Genomic DNA, 21,082 nt, shown 5'->3' on the forward strand with positions numbered 1-21,082 from the left:
ACCCTCAACTTTCACTTTTTTATCTTTCACTTTAACTGTACTTACACTATTTTTTATATATCTAAGATCAATTGGGGTGGAAGGTTTTGTTCATTCATCTGAGACTGAACAAATAAAATTCAGTCATCTAATCACACTTCCTGAACACAGACAAAACAACAATCAGTTACCATGAGTATCTCTTCCTATTGTAAATGGTGAGATTTAAGTGTCACGATGTTAGAAATCTCCTCATCCAAGTCTTTTTACCATTTTTGAATGAAGTTTACTTAGGGCTGCAGATCTGAAACATCTGCAATTGCTTAATACTATTTAAAATCCATTTACAAATAAATTGTGAAGTACTTCCATTGTCCTCGTCATGTAGTTAAGCTACATGGAAGCTTAACTTAGCTCTCTAAGCAAAGCTGGAAAGACAAACAGCTTAAGGTCTGAGAATATGTACTAACAGCAAGTATAGGAATTCCAGTGGAATATTTTGTAAGCAGTATCCACAAACATTTTTTGCCTACCAGCTTTTCTACACATAGAAAATATTCCACCAAGAAGATCTGCCTCCCTCTGAGGTCTTAAACTGTAAGAAGAAAAAGGAAGAAGGTAGGAGCTTCGTACTACAGCAATGCAAAAGAACAACCCAGATGAGTTTGCAAGAGCTGACACTACTTTTAGCAAAGTAAGCTGCAAATGCTGTTATGCTGCAAACTCTTTGGGGGAAACAAACAATGAACACAAGCCAGATATCCTTGACAAATCAAACTGATTAATTGATGGGAGAGTAGTTTGCACAACACAAAGGTTTTTGCTTTCCTTACTTTCTGGTTTGCCACAAGGGTGGGAGTGTTGGTTATTTTCAAGACATCCGTTAGCATTATCAACTCAAAAAATAAAGACTAAGAAAAGCACAGGGATTTTTAATAAAGCAGGAAACCAGTCATGTACAAAAACAACTCACACTCCATCTACAGCCCTCCCACATCTCAATAACTAGATTTATTTATCTTACATTTCCATGCCCCAGTAAATAGATGCATACTTTGTACCATGTTGAGATAAAATGCAGGAATGACAACAGATCTTTAGCTGTCACTACAGTAGTAACCCTTGAAAAGATACCTGCTGCTTCCTAGATTCCAGTAGCAATGAAAATGACATCCCAAACCACTCTGCATTATTTTCAATGCTGTCTATCCATACTCACTGATTATTTCAGTGCTCAGAGCAAACTTGGAGTGTGCAGTCTTCTAATCTAAAACTTCAACTTCCAGAATAGTTACAGACAATTAATTAGGGACAAAATAATTCAACATACAGCACAACGTTGCTGAGGAAAAGGTACAAGTTGGTTTTAGACTATTATGCAATGAAAAGGTTTCCTATATTCCAAGAAGCAGAACGATGAAATACGTAGACTGTTCTTTTCCAACTTTATAAGAAGAGATTCAGCTATTTAATACAACATGCCACTTTGGTTAAAATAACCTTAAATTTCAAATCAGGAAATCTTGTGTCTTTTGAAAGGCATTAAAAACAAACAAAAATTAAAAAAAATAATAATAATAAAAAAGAAACAAACATTTTAAAAGAACGCTTAAAAACAGTAAAGGAAGAAACTTACCATTTTGATGCCAGTGGAAAATGTGACTGGTTTGGCAGGTTTGGGTTTTTCCAGTTGCATTTCTAGCTGAGTAGATCTGTCTTTATGCTGAGCCAAAAGCAGCGAAGCAGGAAGACTGGAGCTCTCCTGTAAGCGTAAGAATAAACAACTGAATACTAAACCCAAATAAATACTAATTAATGCTGCATATACATCAAAACTGCAAGCTGTATCTGAAAGGGCATCCCTAGCACAGCAGTGTAAAGCTAAGTATGCTCTATACAAAAAACAGAGTTTACAGTCAATGATCATTTTTAGTGATAAGAAAAAGCTGCAGAAATGCCATAAATCAGAGTAACCTGCAAACAACCATTTTTATAGAATCCACATTAAAGACAACGTAACAGGCTTCTTATTCCAACAAGCCAATGTGATCATATTTATTAAAACTGGAAAAAAAAAAAAGCTTAATCAGAGATGGAATAATACAAAGCAGGGTAACTTGGATCAGATGTTTATCTAAGACACATTCTTTCTACCAATGAACTCAGACCAGTTTGAAATTGTTTCCCATTAGATTTCACCTGAGGCCGTTTGGAAATGATCCTTGCTCTGCTTTGCACAATGGCACTATTGTAAGTGCAACCAACAGCATATTTATTTTCTCCTTCGCCGATTTATTTTTAGGGAAGCCAGCCAATTTTTCAGAAATATATAAGTAATAAAACGAATAGTTAAGCAAATTAGCCACTAAAACTCTCATGTTTAGGCTACAACAAAATGATTATTAACATACAGCTACGTACTACATTATGGAGAGAGCCAGCAATTATTAGCCAATTTTCTAATAAACTAATGTGACTGTCCACATGCACACCGAGCTCCCCTGGGCTCCCAAGCCAGAACAGAAGTGAAGCTGAAAGCAGTGAAGAAGTTCAGAATAGATTACTCCCAGAGTTCTGCAGGGTACCATTTTTCACACAACACTCAAACCAAGCAAACACTGAACTGTGAACCACCTTACAACAGACTGAGCTGTGATTTTTTTGTTTCTATTTTAGAACAGTTCCGAGGAAGAAGTTTGGAAGCTTTTTAAAGCTGCACGATACCTTGATGTCACAGAATCACAGAATCACCCAGGTTGGAAAAGACCCACAGGATCATCCAGTCCAACCATCCACCCAACCCTAAAATAGTTCTTACTGCCATAGCAGCCTAAAGAAATCCCTGGAAGTGCTCATGAAGAAAGGTTGTGTTTTACACCTATTACTCCCCCAACACTCTCCCTCTCTTTCTTCTCATTTCTTACACTCACTTCATCTCACGACAAGGTAGCAACTGCTAAGAGCAGAAAAATCTCACAGGATATCGGCTCCGGAATGGCAAACATCAGACATAGAACCTCCCTGGTATTTCAGCAGATCCCAAGGTGGAAAGAGGTTTAAAAATCTAAACTGTAACGATGAGATTTTCATACAGCTGGGAAAAAATCTGGGCCACAAAAGCTACAGTTGAGTCCGTGTCTCCAAATCATTTCACACACCCACAGCCATCCTGCTGACCACCCTATGTGCTGCTGGCTCTCAGAGTTTAAGGGCTGTAGTTTCTTCTAACCTCCATATTCAGCACTGTAGGGTACTCTGGCTCATTTGACCATATCACATTCCTTAAACACTCACTGCATTTCTGGCACGATAAAAGAAGCCAGTTTTTCAACCAACTTCTTAACAGCTCTACATCAGCACAATGGTTGGTAACCAGATTACACAACTGTGGGAAATCACCACAGTGCCAGCAAGCCACCACATTCATGATTGTTTGTCCTTTCTAACGTCCACATAGTCCTCTTGTTAACTATTAACACAGAAACAGAAATCAAAGATCCAATCCTGTAAGCCCTTTTCATACTAGTAATTTTCTTCATGGGAAAAAAAACCATGTAAGCTACTTACATGTAGAAATTTCTGAAATATGTTTAAAGAAGCCTGAGGCTCTGGCAAAAGGTGGATGCTTGACATCTTTGAGACACCTTGACCTCTGTGTGATTCCAAACTACTGCATGGCCCAGGGGGAAGATGCCTGTTTGTCAAGTGCCGTAGTGCCATTCGGCTCCTACCTGCAGAGTGCAGGCTCTTGAAGAGCTAACTGCAAGTCCCACATCACAGAAGACATCTAAGAGCTGTTCTATAAAACTCAGTTTACAGATGAGTTTATACAGTAAATAAAGGAAGTGCTTTAATATTTTATTAAATCCCGATTGCCCGAGTTTAGAGGATTTAAGGGGGGAAGGGGGGACAAAAACTTAACCCTACATCTCTTCTAGTAAAATCCATTTGAGACTACAAGCCTAAATCACAATGAGGTGCGGTGCTTTTCACGTGTGAGGTTTAATCACAAGAGGTCTTCTATAATGAAGGTGACATAAAATCTATTTCACTCAGTAGTGGGAGGCAAAATGGGCAACAGGTAACAGAGCAGGACTGGGAGCTGAAGCACGCGACTGCTCTTCCAGCAGCCTGCAGAGCTTGAGCCACACAAAACCTGCTCTTCCTCGTACCAAACCATGCCAACCTTCCTCCTGCAGCTCCCAGCAGAGTCCAAGTTCTTGGAGGCTTGGCCTCAAGGCCAGACCTTTCTGCAAGATCTGAGCAACCCAGAACCCAGGAGCCTGCTGCACAACATTTCAAATACCAAGCATTTCTGTGCCTTTTTCCTTGCCTCTGGACTATCTAAATTATAAGCTCTTTGAAAACAGGGTAGTATACCTACATGCAAAATTCTCCATTGGAAAGTGCATAGCACACACTCAGTTCAGGTGCTCTTCTCTTATGAACCCAGATCCTTCCATCATTCAATACAGAATGATCAGATTCATTTTCAGACACGTAGCACAGCATTAGAGGGATTTAAGAGACCACAGGAAATGTTTATTTCTTTAGCAACTGCTGGTTTTGCAGGGACTTTATAAGTCATTGTACAAACACCTTAATGCTGGTTTTATACACCTTTAGTATTACAGAATAAGTTTTGATCCTAATTTAAGTTGACAGTGCCCCCTTCACAAACAGAGACAGAACTTAACTTGAAACAACTTAAAGTTGCCCGGTTTCCCTCCTCAGCTTTTAAAATCACCTTCCTGTTGTTTTTAGAATACTAAGATGTATTTTAATAGCAGTACATTTGCAATCACAGTTAAAACTACCTATTTGGGTCATGTTTTAAGGATTATTTATAACCATTCTTTCCTCAAGCCATCTGGTGAAGTACATTTCCAGTAAAGCCAATTGCTGTGTAAAAGAGCAACACCAGGCTCAGTAAACTAAGACTTCGTTTTAGAGCAGGATTGAACGAACTCAGAAGCCAGTTCAAAATCCCTTTTTTGATACAATAAATTTGAGTATGCAGTGCAGCTTTTATGAATTGATCCATTACTCAAACTACTCCTAATTGTGGGGATTGTAAGTACTTATACCTTAAAGTAAAGAGAGACTACTGGATGCAAAGTTACAGGCTTGAAGGATTCTCAGGGAACTTTCTTGTCATCTCTGCTCCTTACTATAAACAATGAAATAACAGCTCCTTTAAACAAACCAGGGAAAGGTTTCCACAACCCCTGGCTTTGAAAACAATAGCTGTTCAGGAGAGCTCCCACAACCCGAATTGAACACTGACACTCTCTCTTCTATTTTTCCTGTAAAAATCAGAGAAGTTTCTCCATCTTAAATAAAAATGAAGAGCACAAAGCAGGAATTAATGTTGTAGTAATATAAGATATTGAAATAAGAGAAATTCTGAATTAAAATCTGCCAAGAAGTTTTAAATCAGACATGGACATAACTGCATACTCGATAAGTACACACATACACACCTATTTCTTTTTTAATGTTAATACACAAACTGTTTTCATGGGTTACAAAAGGTGTGAACATTTGTGCATGGGTGTCAACATATACGAAAAAAAGCTGAGAAGTGAAGCTTTATAAAAGAACAAGTATTTTTCTGAGCTCCTCTATGGCCAAATATCACCACTGTACTTCAAATACAGAAATGATAGCAAAATAAGCCAAAGCCAAGACTAAGACCATTTCTAGAAGGAGTTAAGTTTCTCTTCAGCAGTCTATACAGTCCTCAAATGAATCCATCATCTGTTCAAATCAGAAGAAGCATCTCATACACAAAATACCCACCATACAAGAACATGGCAGGTTCAGAGAAAAACCTTCTAGTATCTGTCCAGGAAGCTGATAAGCCTCCAGTCTTCTTTCCAAGCTTCCCTGAGAGAAACTCTCCCCTTGAAACCTGGAAAAGCATTCTAGGACTAGATGCCCTTCATTATGCACTCAGTCCATTCTGAGCAAAAAACAGTGAATGAAAAAGTCTTTATGCTGATTCAATACAGAGATTCCTGTGCGATCCATTCCCAGCCTATTACTTATGCGCTCCAACTCACAATGGGTTGGGTTGACCAATGCTCAACTAAACCCACAAGGATACAGTTACCTGTTCTTTATTTTTCTACCTCAGAAGTAGCTGAGCTCATGAAGTAACTCCTGATTACTGCTTTGCTTTTTGCTTACCAAAACTGTTCAGCTTTTTCTAGCATTGCAACAAGTGCAAGGAGAGAGAACAGTAGTATAAAACACGCAAGACAGGAAAACAGAAAGGGGCAGCTGGGTTAATTCCACAGTGAACTGAAAGAGATGTATATAAACCCATCTGCTATTTGCTCTGCTACAGAGCATTCAAAGTCTCCAGTTTTGTTACTCACTAGTTCATCCAAGAGCGCTTGTTTATTCTTCCTTTTCATCATCTGTTGTAGCTGTTCCTCTTTCTGTTCAAGTAGTCGCCTTTGTTCATTTTCCTGTCGTTCTACCTCTAAAGCTTCCTCCAGCTCTTCCTGCTCCCGGGTCTGAAATGGAAACATGAGAAACTGATTCTCAGCAATCTTCATCCTTGCACGGGCTGAGATCTCTCACAACTCTTCGGCCTATCAGAGGACAAAGACCAAGCAATAGGAAAGCAGCCAAATCTTACCTTTTAACAGTCATTATGATGATTATCCCTTCACTTGCTGCCCAGAGTAAAGATTTTCACCTTGCTGCAGCATAAAAAGTATCCTTCTAGATTTTGGCTCTAAATGACAGAGAATAACAATGGCTTTTCCTAGCAGTAAAATGAAGGCATCCCTCTTTGCTCCCACACACCCTATTTCTGAAGAGATGTAATTTTTATAATGCTAAGTGAATTATAGTAACAGCACTATTATTTAATGAAATTTTGTGTTAAAGAAGAAAGTGACAGAAAATATAATTTCACAAGACTTTCCCTCATCACCCCTGAGGAGCTACGAGATGAAGTTTAGTGGCTTGTGGTAGCAATGGTAATGGTAATAGGAGGATGGTTGGAGTAGATGATCTTGTAGGTCCTTTCCAACCTTGTGATTCTTTCTAGACCAGCTGCATCTTGCGTGCAAACTTGTGTTTATCTGTGGCATAGAAGGAGTGGATGAACTAGAACATATTTAAGAATGAACCCCGAATATCTTACAGGTGTAAAGGTAAGTGAGGTGTTTTTCCTATGACTTGAATAATACTTGTGTGCTACGGAAGTAGAACAGAAACAGCTTACTAGGACAAAGATGACTGAGCTTTTGTTTCAGGATTGACTTCTGAAGACAAAAACAGGCTTATTAAAACTATTGAGTCAGATGTTAAAACTCACAGTAGAACTAAAAAGAAGAGGGCTGAAAAAAATAACAACCTTTTAAAGGCAAAAAAAAAAAAGATATAAGGTGAACGGCTTTATACAGAAGAGAGAATCAAAAGAATTCCAATTGGAGGGAAGATAGTACAGAAGAACTCAAGAACCAGAATAAACACAGAGAGTTCTAAAATCATCTAAAGTTTAAATAGTTAATTAATCCACTGAAAGGGTTTATGCAGAACATTTCTGCAGCTAAGAACTTAGTTTGTAACACAACCCAAAGTTGTATCATAATGCACAGTGATGTGACATAGGTCAGAATATACTGAAAAGCATCCTATCAGCAGGTAGATCAGGCTGCTGGATCCCAGGGAGGCCCAGTTACTCCTTGATGCAAGAGCTGATAGATCTCAATGTTTGCCACTGAGTCAACAAATGATGCCTTCATTCTGCAAGTAGCAGTGACACTGGTGAACAGAAGGTCAACAAGATGCTTTCTCTTTGCATTCGATGAAAGGAAACAAAGAAACAAACATCCTCCCATTGATAAGTGAGGTTATTTCAAAGAATTAATACATCTAGTTAGTTCAGTCAACAGAACATAGAGCTCATGGTCTACAAACACTCCAAGTCTCTTCTGTTTATGCATAAAAGCTACCTGGACTTTGCAATGAAACAAAAGCAAAATTGTTAAGAAAGTGCTGACAGATCTGAAAAACCAGCCGAGAATAATTAGAGCCAGGAATATGTAAACTAATATACAAACCTAAACTAGATCAGGATACAGCAATAACAGAAGAACAAATCAGATAAAATTCTTTCTGAAAGGAAGACCAAACAAAACAATTAAAAACAAGAGAGCTCAACAGGCAGCAAGGGTCACGTCAAGCATAAAGCTTGTCTAGACACAGTTCTGTGATCTGAAGAAATACAGATGATCGTGGTGAAGGCCTGGGGCAAACTCAAAACAAAAGAAGAGATAATACGATGAGCTACTTAATCACTACTGATTGTGAATTTCTTGCATGACAGCGCTGCAAGAGAAAAACAACCTTAGGAACACTCGCGTCTATATATTTCCAGTTGAGATGAGAAAAAACTGCTGAGGTCTCCAGTCCAACATGACTTTCAACTTTGGTCCTTTCTGCCTGCCAAACAAAGATTCAAACTGGAACAGGATAAGGGTTAAAATGAATAAATAAATAAAATAACATGTATCGAGAGTGACAGAAAATATTAATGTTTCCTCAGGAGCAAAACACGAGTGGATGCTTATTGTCAATCCAGGAATGAAGGGACAAAGACTGACCATAAGAAGTTTAGGCTTGAAATTATACCCCATCTTTTCCCGTTCAAGGAGAAACTGCATTCTAAAACCTGACACAAAGAGCTAGAGAATAAAAAAAGCACCATTTCAGCTTTCAGGAGAGGAGTAAATTAATGGGCAAGATTGTGCGTTTTTGTAATTGCAACTGTGTCAAGTCTATTATTTTGTTTCAATTGTTCAAAAATAAAAGAATCCAGACTTAAAGGAGATCTGCAGACATGCAGCCTTGCCCAGCTTCCACAAGACAGCCGCTAGCACAGTAAGTCCGTACAGTAGAGGAAACAGAAGACCCAGAGGGCTTGGGTGGATACAGAGTATTACTGTGATGCTTGATGCAATCACGCTGTTAGTGTACGAGCTGTCTGCAAGTCAAGTACATGAATGGGAAGATGGGCAGCAGGTAAAGCACATTATTCTTATGGCAATGCTAGAGGTTGTGCCTATGCTGTAAGATAAGACAGCCAAATATTTGCGAGGTCGTTTCCATCTCTGAAGCAAAGGATATTGCACTGTGTCACACACAGGATAACAGGCCAGAGAGATGGTCCCCTAGGGAAATCTCTTTGCCTTTAAGAGGAAGAGGTTCAAACAAACATTTTTCAGATTCCAGTCTCCTCCTGTGAAACCCTCGTGCTAAAGAAATCACTGGGATTTTTGCCACAGACTTTAGGGGAGTGAGGATTTCACCCCTACTGATTTGAAAGCCAGTCCTTAGTGCAACTGCAATACAAACACAAAACCTTGTTAAGTCACACTCTGGGCAGACATTTTCCTTCAAAAACCAATAAAAATGTGTATTTTTATACTGAACAAGTACTTAACAGATTAAACTTTTCTTACAGAAGGAAATGTTAGAACGTTTATTTTTAAAGAACAAAATGATATCCAAGCCATATTTCAGTGAATACATCTTCAAAGAACTGTGTGTTTTGCATATAGATCATGTATACAATGCTCCTGATGTTACTGTTATCAGCTCTTGAACAAAAGTTTAAATGTTTGTTTCAACATCTTTCATTTTACATTTTGCATAAACCAGACCTGTGCTTTCCTTCAGTTTTACAGTTCTCTCTTGGGAGCTTCCTAATGTCTGCATCTGGATTCTTTTTACTATTCAGATGAGAAAGGAGCAATTGTCCCAGCATAGGAATGAAGTTGGTCTCTCCTGGATATTGTCCAATGAGACTGCCAGCACAATGTAGTGCTGATGTATTAAATGCAGACTTCACTGCCTGTCCCTCTTTATAAACGCTTTCCAAAATAAAAGATAATTGCATTTCAGCTATCAATTTCATGTCTTTAAGCAGTACTAAGTATCATTATCACAGAATATTAGCATATTGCAGTTTTTGAATACAAAGTAAAGCATGCATAGTGCCTTCAGCTTTGGCTTCCTTTTAAGATATTTTAGAAAGTGCGTCGCTTTGAAAATCCTTTAACTCTTCTGCTATTGAATAAAAATTGTAAAGGAGAGGAGAAATTAAACTAACCAGTTTTATCTTGTTTTTCTGAATGACTTCTTTGTTATCCTTCTGGTACAGCTCCATTTTCCTTTTGGTGTTCTCCAAATCCACATTGTTAGTCAGGTTAAATACTGCATAAATATTAGAAAGACAGAAGGCAAAAGTATTAGGTCAGCATGCATTTCCATCACAAAGAAATACTATTCTTATGCACTCCATCACTTCCAGCAACAGACACAAACATCACAATAACAGAATTTACTTAGATATGCCTTGTAGAGCAAGACACAGCCTGCTAAATCCCTGCAAACTTAAATAGAAGCCAGTAGAGTTTCTTTAGCTTTATATATCTGCAGTAGATTCAAATTGGAATCTTGCACCCTATTTTATGAAACTGCTCATGATGCACCTGAATTATCGTGATGTTGTCAGTAACAGACTGACCTTTTTAAGTAGCAGTTGCAGCTATGTTCCAGTTAAATGTTAGCCAGTTAACCAGTTCCAGTCTGACAAAGTTTCACCAAACACAATATATATTAAGATGAGGTTAGAAATCAAGTTGTTTGATTTCATAGTATTATCTAATGCACAAAGACCACAGATTATCAGATTTTTCAGGAACACAGATCAATTTCGCAACCAATATACAATTACCTTTATTATGAAGAATCAGCAGACACATCCAGATTAGTTGGTTAAAACAACATTCTTTCAATGCCTCTTGATAGTGGCAGGCCAGATATCATGTAATTATAAGCAAGCAGAGTTGGCCAGCAACCTCCACAGTTCTGCAGAACATTCCTGACTATCTACACATGACATGGAATACACCTCAAGAACTGATGGGTTTCTATAATCAACAGCTTGAAAATGGTTTGGATGACCAGTAATTCAACACAGAGCCTGAGTCTTTCACCTCTAAGTCTCTAGTTCAGTTGTGGGTCAAGTGAATTCCAACAGAAAGCTATTATGACTGGGAAGTCACCCAGTGCTCAATATCAAGAGTAGATGCTGGGCTCACATCCACAGCCCTAAAGCTTGTGAAGACCACAAACGTACAGCATTCTTCCCCAAAACCTCTAAGAGCTTTGTCACGCACCCACTGTAAGCTTACAAGAGCAGCAGAGAAATTTAAACAGCCATTGATGAATTCCTTCCAATAGAATCACTGCACAGCAATTGCACAATCAACAAGGGAAGGAGTTTCAGTGAAAACACCAGGACAGGAACTGGAAGGTTTTTATTTAGTTCTCTGTTATTAGTTTTCTCAAGTGACTGGAGCAAACTGAACCCTGTGCATGTGTATCTCTGCAAAATTATTTGTGTCAATGAGGCTGAGAGAAATAGAAGGAAACAGAAAGATATCAGTGTTGCTTCCCATCAGAACAGCACACATCTCACTTTAGTAAAGATTAATATTTCTTGTTCTTTTCTTCTCTCCACAGGTAAAGTGGCAGAAATTAACTTTCAGGAGGGCTCTAGATAATGCAAACCACCAATAACAGAGACTGACAGGACAGTTGAGAGCAATTAGAGGAACAGAAAAATCAGGAGATTTTGGTTAGATTTTATGCAGAAATTCTTTACTCAGCAGGCAGTAAGGCACTGCTGCCCAGAGGAGTGGGTATCCCTGGAAGTGCCCCACACAGGGCTGGACAGGGTCCTAAGGCAGCCTGAGCTGGTAGGTGGCAACCAGCCCCACAGCAGGGAGTTGGAACTGCATGGGCTTTAAAGTCTCTTCAGTAATCAATCCATGATTCTACCAAATCAAAGCAAGAAAACAGATACTGGGGGTAGAAGAGGAAGATCTGAAGCGTGAGTCACTGGCTAAGTTGGACTAACCCAGCTGTACAGACCACACTTCCCCCAGGCTCAGGAGCTGCTCCTCCCCCTGCTCTGACTGCAGGATTCCTGGTGCTTCACAGTGAAACCTCCCAGTAACATGAACTGGCTCAGTGCAGGTGATGGACAAGTGCCAGAGCTGGTACAAGGGAAATAGTAGAAATGTAAGAACTCTCTCTTTCCAGGAGTACAGAACTAACATTTTATCTTATTTCTATCAGAAGCATTCAGTCTTTCCTTGAACCACAGCAAAAGGGGTTAGGCAGGATATAGCTGAAGAAATCCACAACCTTAAACTAACAAACAAAATGCTGTATTTATTATTTTTTCCCCCTTTCTAAGTAATAAGTACCATCAAGAGGATGCACATTTTAATTCAGTCTGGTTCCTGATAAGCAGCTGAACTTTTGCAGCCCTGCCCCAGCCTCATCACTTCAGGAGGAATCTGAGAAGCAGGCTGGTTCTGTGGGCTCAGCATCGGATTGGGAATCAAAACCTGGGTTCAAATCCCAGCTTTGCTGCTATTCCAGGGCAGATTGCTTGACCTCTACACTGGAGGTCTCCCTTAGATGAGAACCATAAGCAGGAGAATAAAGCTTCCCTTCTCATGGATACATTCTGCTGTGTCTCCTTACCATAGCTCCACGTAGCACCTATCTCAGGGTCTTAATCTCACCTCAGGTGGAGCCCTGGACATTACAACAAACCAGCACATTGCTCCACGAGCTCTCTGACTTTCAAAGTTCAGCTCCTTGGGTTTTGGAAGCAAGTTACTCATTTCAATATATTTTCTCCCCACTTCGAAAGGGTTATAAGAACATTTCCAGTTTCTCCTTGCCATTTCATATTGCTTTCCAGACCTGGCAGCACTGCCTTAATAAAAGTCTCCGTTTTAGTCTAAACTTTTATTATTTCAGGGAAGATTTGACCTCCAGCTTTCTAGTCTACAGTCCCCAGCTGACAAGCAGCTTCACATTTGAGTATTACAGCACAGAAGAATGGACATGTGAAAATGCTGGCATACAATCAGATCAAGGCTCTGAAATGACAGCAGCTGCATGGGAATGTCAGCACTTCCTACAACTTAAATCCACACAGCAGCTCTGTAAACTTTTCAGTGACGACACAAGAAAGAAATAGCATATGAGCCATGCTGTGCTAGCAGGATGCCCAGATGCCACCTTCAGGTGCAAGAGGAGGAACAAGATGAGATGCCAAAATGCCTCTGGCTCCTGAACATCTTGCTTGTTTCTCCAAAAATAATCCAGCAATAAGCAGATGGCCCAAGTTTTGCAAGTGTCGCTGCTTGAAATATTCGAGTGGGTTTTTCTGTTTATTTTTTTCCTCAGTTATTAATGGATTCTAACAATACAGAGTCTCAGTTTGTGAATTTTAAACCTTATGTTTGGTGTTTTACATCAGGTAAGAAAGAAAACATTAGACATATGCAGATGGCTGCCTTTGTTTATGACTACTTAAACCCTGATACCTTCTATCACCTTATATCACCCTGCAGCAAAGTGCTATGTTTCTTTTTCCATCTGCCTCCCTGTGGTGGCTGGAAACCATGGGAAGAATTCTGTCTGCTATCAAATCTCCTTGCACTGATTCTTCTCTGCCTGTCTTACTCTGTCACCTGAGAATATGGAAAGGCAGCAATCACAGAGATACGTATCTCCTATACCCTCAAAGACCAGAAGAGATCTCTCCCACTAAACAGTACCTTGCTGTCACTAAGGAGAAACACTGTCTTGGTCCCAGTCATCCTTAGCTGTTGCTCCTCAACACCAAGGGGTCCTCACTTCAAGACTTAACACACTGGAGATTTACATCAGTGTGAAGACCCGGTTGTGTCTATACCATGATCAGCACCAACAGCTGTCCTTGAATAAATGAAAAGAATATCTTCCCTCCTACGTAAACATCCTAGCAGCAAAACAAACTGTGCTCTTTGACACTGCACAGTTATCAATGGCCGACCTGTCAGCCTAAATACTTTCCAACATATTTTCTAATTTATTTTTCACAGGCTTCAAACATCTCTTCATTAATAATTACAGAATGTAGACTCTTGCCATTTTATCCCCATTATGACAATAGTCAGGTTCATCTTGTAAGGGGGACGAGGTCATGATTACTTCTTTCTCTTCTCCTATGGCCCCCACCGCTACTTACTTGGCATTTAAAAACCAGCAAGTATCAAATCAAAGAACACAGTAAATAATACTCAGCATCTTACCTGCTCTAAATATAGACTACACCATATTGTTTGATTTGGGTTTATTTGCATTTGTGTCAGAAATTTATTTTGAAACTTAATCCTTCCAAATGTTCCTTTAAAAACAAAAATGACAACAAAAATTATAGAGCTAGAACAGAAAGAGATAAAAAGAAACCCCGACTCGTATGCTGGAACTCCCCTGAAAAAATATTGGTACAGGTCTGAATATGACTGGCAAAGCAGATGGCTACTTTGAAAAGGTTTCAAAGAGAAGACAGACTTATTTTTGTCTGTGTTAAAATATAGCATAAGCTGATATAAGAGGTCTGAAACCCTTCAGGGAAAAGAAACAGAAGCTGTTTTGTATGTAACAATTATTTATCTACTTATCCATCTCACACTGGTTCGTTTATAAATTGACTTGCCTTGAGACATCTGTTGAAGTACAACAGGAAGACTATTGTGTTTTCCTGAAACTTTTCATTCTATTTAGGTAAAACTCCTTCCTTTGGAAATTCAGTCTCTGCAGGGAGACTTTCACTGCTTTTAAAAAAGCAAGACTTATTCCACAGTTCTGTAACAAATGGGAAAGTATTTTCTTGTCATAAAAGGAACTCAAGATTTGAGTCAAAACTTTGGATGACATGGAACAATACGTTGTCCAGGCATCAGCACTGTGCGTATGTCACTCCACTGCAGAACTTCAACATTTGATCTACCAAAATATCCTTGTTTTATGTCTGTGATACTGAAAACTGTCTGAGATTTCTCCTCCTTGAAGAGACAGCAATGTTACCACGTTAAAATAGTTGTTATTCAAATATTAGGCTCACTGCCTCTCTGGTGAGACAGCAGGTGGTTTGTTTAATGACCTACAAACTCAGTTCCTACGCTGATCCTTTTTCTCTCATCCAAAATCCTCTTAAAACCTTCACCTTCCACTCTCTGTACTTATAGCTGAACACAGCTAGTGGGAAAACAGCCACACATCCAACTCTTTTCTGAAAGAGAAATTCACGGATTAAGGAAAATATTAGTTTGCTATAAAGAATATTCCTCCTACCCTACTACCAAGAACCATTACCATCTCTGTTAACAGCCAGTTAGAGACTAAGAATGGCAGAAATGCTTTGGGCAGAGCACTCCAAGTGGATACATGACCACATCCTCAGCCTGCACAGGGAGCCCAGAGCTGCTGTGGCACCTTCGCTTGGTGCTTTCCAACTCTGGGCAAACCTTTGGAGCCTCACACTTTCATGAGGATCCCCACCAGGTCCAAGAAGGATCACTTTGGCTGGAACAGCGTGACACTGAAATCTCAGTTCAGATGAGATGAGTGAAGCTGATCTTGATAAGGCCACCCTATTCCATATTAGGTTCCTCCCATCCTTAGCAAGGGCAGTACCATCTTTTTACACACAGAGGAAATACCTCAAACAATAAACAACATAGCCTACAAGCGATCATAGATAATAAAATCCTGTCTACCTGAGGATCACTTGTTAGATAAACGTTCTGAGCAAACAAGTCACCAGGCAGCTGATATTGCACAAAGTGTTAGAGAAGTAATGAGATCCCAGAATCCAAGGGGCACAAATACAGAAGCCTCCTTCTAACACAAATGTACTGAATGTTTTGAAAAGCAATAATAACTGTTAACAATTGTTTGTGGTAATGCCTAGAGGCCTTGTACAGGTATCAGGAGGGTGGTGCCAAGCAGTGTATACACACAGGCTTGGAGGTGGGCCTTTGGAAAGCTGACACACCTGGTTTTCAAGAACTGGCTGTGAAGATACCCTGGGGAAGAAAGTCTTGTAGAAAGCACAAGAATAGTTTGTATGATATCAAGGGAGTGCAACCCTGGTGGCAAATTAAGGTTTAACCTTGTCCCTCTCAGCAGAAGGACACAAACCTGACTTATTTAAGATGTTAAATATAGATTAGATGTTGCACGTATGGCTCCAAATGACAACTTCGAACCTTTTCACTTCATTTTTACTCCTAGTGCTAATGACAATTAACTGTTTACAATGTTACCAAATTGTCCAACTGATTTTTTCTTCTGGAGAAAGCCTGTATTAAAATGTGGTTTCTATTTTAAAGCCTTGTATAACACATTTTAGCCCAAAGCATTATTTAGTGGCTACATTCTAAACCACTTTAAAAATGTGCTTTTTATAACACCAATGCTAAGAGGTAACTACCCTCACATTTGACCTTTTCCACCACCTCTTTTGTTGTACCACCCAACGCTTTAAATAAAAAACTCTGTAGTCAGTATACCCCTGATACATGGGGGAAAGTGAGGCCATACATCACATCAATGGAATAAACCACTGCAGTCACTACAAATGATGGAGATGATCTACCTGAAACATTTGGAAAAGCTATTAGAATCATGCCAGGGTCACATCAGCATACTTTACACAGGATGTTTACATATTTTCTCTGCCAAGCAACTACTTTATCTGAAACCCCCTCACAACGTAAGAATCAAAACTTACCAGCAAAGAGCAAACAGGGTAAAGCTGTGCTTTTTGCTTTTTAACACACTGACCTTGGCACAGAAAAACTGGAAATTTGGGGTAAGGGAAAGAAAGGGGAAGATCTGATTCCCTGCACCCTAGTTTCCCAACCTGGCAGCTCTAACAACCACCAGCAGCCACTGCCAACCTGCCATACGTTGGCCCCACGAGGCAGAGCTTTGCTCCGCATGACTACACTCTTTCTTTCCCTTCCCGACAGCCCAGTTTCCCATGTGCACAAACGAGCAGGGAATTCACATATACAAAGAAAAAGGAAATAACTGCTCTTACCAGTAAAATCTGAAATACTCAAGAGTTGCAGACGTCTCTAACACATTGTTCTGCCATGCCGCACACTACATACCTTATAAAACACTGAAGAAGTAACACTGCATATCAAACAGCAGTCAGTTGGAGCGTTGTGTTCAAGAACACAGGCAGGGACGTTTGGGGAGATGACAACAAATCAATGAAGTCAGAAAGCAAAATGTGACTATGGGAAAGAACAGGGCTTGAATTCTTGTTGAATCCAACCAGCCCTCTGGATTCTGGATCTACAGCACATTAGTAGATCATAAATTACTCCTTCAACTGTGAAAATTAAGAGCCTTTTGACTGCATCCCTCCCTTCCGCACACAATCCTGGCTCATAAACTAATAAGGAAGGAGGTATTTCATCTTTCTGATCCTTTTGGTATTTTAGGAGTCCCCTTCCAGCAACTAACTTCAGCTCCTGACTGAGCTCCTACGTGATGTGTTCGCAGGACCAGCACAATTACAGACAAATTCGTTCTTCTTCACAAGGTTATGAGGACCAGCTGCAAGTTCTGCAGCTTCTAAAGCAAATTGCTATCAGAGGCTATGAAATCATTTGAAATTTAACTACCTAATCCCAAGAGCTGGGGAATCATAACACGCTGCACAAATTGACAAGGTTCAGGAGTTTCCAGGCAAAACTTCAACTCCCTGGTTGCAGATACCAAAATATCACGTAACAGCAGTAAGTGGGAAACCTGTATTTAAAGCTCTAGAAATACAAAGCAGTTTTCCTTTCTGTGTGCACACAGACTCTTCCAGGATCCTCTGGCTAAGCTGCAATCATTCTTTCTATTCACTCTCTCCTTCCTCTACACCATCCAAAAAATATACAAACAGAACTACACCCACATTGTCTCCTCCAGATATTTGGACCCATATGAGTGTGCCTGGTGTTTCCCAGCCACACAATTTAGCTCTCCAGCCTCAGCCTTCTGATGCCAACAAAAACATGACACATTGCTCACAGCAGTAAGCATACTGCATGTGTTTCTGCAAAACGCCTTCGTGCAAAAAGGAGTAAGAGCTCCTTTGAAAAGCAGCATCTCCATTACTTCCTTCAAATGGCATTCACTGCCTTTCCTGTACATTTTAAAATGCCACTTCTTCATCCTCCAGGACAGAAAAAAGCAAAGCCTACAAAACCAAAAAGCAAACCATTTAGGAGTCTCTCCTTTGAACACATCCATGTTTTTCTAAGCAAAATCCATCACTCCACCATAAATCACAAGTCACCCTAACTAAGAAAAAAAATAAACTCCGTTGATAACATAGGCCCTTTCCAAAGGGCAAAGTTCTACTTCAACTAAACCAAAGAAAAAGAAATCAGAGTCTGTTCCTAAACCTTCTTCTTCTACACAGCAACATAAAATGCTACCACAGTGGTATGTAAGGTCATCAGCTTCAAAGCAGCTTCAACTACTGTAACTTGCAGAAGCAAAACTGATGAAAGACACCATATGGCTTCTGTCATGGTAGATAAAGCTAATGGAGGCGTATAATGAAAATTTGAATTTCTCTTCTGTTTAATCTTCCCCAGTGCAGCACCGACAGCCACTTGCAAGCCTTCCTTTTCTAGTTATAAAGCCCCACTTACACTTTGAATTGTGTTTTTCCTCTGGCAGATAAAACGTTTTACTTCACAATGCCCTACAGTTCAGCAAATATGGTTAAAATATACAGGAAAGAAAGTAATTAGATAAACATCTGATACTACGATAAATCCTATTACAGGAACCCAACTTAGACATTCTCATAGGCAGCTTGTCAAGATAAAGGCCTATGGACTCATGAGCACAGCACATCAAAAATGCAAGCATAAAGACTTACCAATTTCTTCTATTTCTTCCAGGAAATCATTATATTCACGTAGGCTGGGAAAGTCATCCTCTCTTTTATTGTATCTTTGAGAAAGGAGAAACAATCGTTTACATAATGCACACAGATGAAATTTCAATTCAGCAAGGCTCTTGCTGCAAGCATATTAAGTATTGACCTAGTTTTATCAACAATGTTCTTTGTTGCTTCCACAACTGACTGACGTACAGAGTCTTTAAAATGAGACAGAAGTGCTTGGAAAGGAGACAGTCTGGTATAAAATCAGTGCTATCTTTCCCTACTATTTGCAGGCTCCTTTTCCAGCATTTCAGGTAAACAGAAGCACAAAACCTAGTACATCGTTATTCCAAGCCAACCTGTCATTGTGAAAATCCTGCTCAAGGCAGAGACAACAGCAACACCCACAAGAAAAGTTTTTTCTACAAGTATCGGAAAAGAGAGTTGGGCTTTTTGCCAACAAAAGAAAGCTTATGTCAGCAGCAAACTCAGAGCACCACATGATTATCTTACTCCATATCAATAGATTCTTCCAGAACTCATTTATCCAACTCTTTGTAGCTAGAAAAAATGGACAAGTCCAGCTAGAACACAGACAAGCTCTCAAAGTCAAGATGCGTAGGCTTATACAAGAAAATATAGAACTGAGATTCTGCCTGCTCTGCAGACCAAGACACACGACACCTAGAAATACAAAAATCAAGTTCTGAGGACTCAGGCACAGTTCCAATCTGGAGGGGTTTTTTTCTGTCTACTAAAAATTAATCTGGCAAATCCAAGCGGGCCAAGTGTTTTACAACATTTTCTGTTCTAACTATGCTTCTTTTTGTGTTTAGTCAACCAAGTTGACTTTATTCCAATTTAACTTCTGTTAGCTTTGGTACACTTTATAATCAAACCTCAAAATTATTACTTTCCACATCAGCATCTTGGTATTCAGTGAAGCAATTTTCCTACATCTCAGCAATATCATAAGATTCATTTAATCTAAGTCTTCACTAAGCCTTAGACAAAGGCTGCCAAGCTTATGATTTACCTGTGTGTTCCTTCTTGCACACCTCTGTCCAAGTCTGCTCCATTCCATCAGCAATTCTTTTAGCACTCATCAAGTGGCCTACTTTTTTTCCTTGTAAAATATGTTTTATGGTCACAAGACATGAGATGCAATTTGAGATGCAATTTATCTCAACTCCAAGAGCTCTCAAATCCACATGATGGTCTCGCAACACAATGCTTGTAAGCAATCATTTCCGCTAACAATTGCTGTGTGGAAAACAATGTGAACAGAGCTTCTCTTTTGCCCATTTTCATTTGGAAGGGAACTAGCCTTCAGTTCTCCAAACAGGTCCCCAGGCAACAAAACAATCCAGGTCCTAATTCTGCCCCACTCCCATGTTCACCCCCTCAAAGGGAAAGCAGCTGTGGTCCTCAGCATGAAATCATCTCCATTTGGGAGGCAGGTCTTTGCCAAATACCCCACACAGAAACACCCAACATTTTCTAACGCTAAGCAGGAATTCCTCCAGGCTAAGCTGAGGCTTCATTCCTCAGTTGTTGCATGAAGTCAGATTCTCTCTAATCCCTCAACGTGAAATGGAGTCAAATTAAGCTATGGTGTTGGTTTTTAGGGGTTTTCATTGGTTTGTTTTTAAATAGCTACTAGAAAAACAAGACCATTGTCAAAAATAGGATCCATGAAACAGATCCGTATTCTGATCTGGTGACACTCACATTTTCAACACTTTCTTACGAATTTCCACTTCCTTGTCAACAGCAGGATCATCGAAGAGCTGTACCCTGAAGTTACTCTTCCGCAGTGGTGTATCACACTCGGGGCAGTTCCCAGCCCCTCTTACAAACAGCAGCTCCACACAGCTCTCACATCTGAAGGAGAAAGACATAGAGGCACATACACATTAAACAGTAACTGAAACACTTGATGGACCCCCTTTTCATTACACATACTCTCTAAACAAGCATCACATCTCCCCTTTCTTTCACTTTTTGCACATTGTCACACCAAATTCTGTTGTTCTTCCCCCAAAGCACCCAACACCAGCACCGAAGCAAGGACTCTGCACCATGCCTGGAAGGAAACTACCTCAGCAGCACAAAGGCATTCACTCACCCTGCCCAAACAGCTTCACCTCTTTGCTGAGCCTGAAAGCTAATCCAAACACAATGATGGGTTTTGTGTCACGAGGAAGTTTGTTTATTGACACCAAACTCATTTCACACGAAGCAGGCTGCAATATC

The 21,082-nt window shown here is 39.8% G+C and overlaps 1 protein-coding gene across 1 annotated transcript in view; it reads right to left on the reverse strand.

The window, feature by feature from the left end:
* Positions 1-21,082, reverse strand: part of MNAT1 (MNAT1 component of CDK activating kinase) — a 106,646-nt gene that overhangs the window by 59,541 nt on the left and 26,023 nt on the right. Inside the window, exons 2-6 of the mRNA XM_015865750.2 lie at positions 20,558-20,710; positions 18,821-18,894; positions 10,115-10,218; positions 6,363-6,503; positions 1,616-1,741 (exon numbers count right to left, since the gene is read on the reverse strand). Of these exons, the coding sequence (XP_015721236.1) occupies positions 1,616-1,741; positions 6,363-6,503; positions 10,115-10,218; positions 18,821-18,894; positions 20,558-20,710 (598 nt within the window). The remainder of the gene's footprint in view (positions 1-1,615; positions 1,742-6,362; positions 6,504-10,114; positions 10,219-18,820; positions 18,895-20,557; positions 20,711-21,082) is intronic.

Source organism: Coturnix japonica, chromosome 5 (assembly GCF_001577835.2).
Source record: "Coturnix japonica isolate 7356 chromosome 5, Coturnix japonica 2.1, whole genome shotgun sequence".
NCBI lineage: Eukaryota > Metazoa > Chordata > Aves > Galliformes > Phasianidae > Coturnix > Coturnix japonica.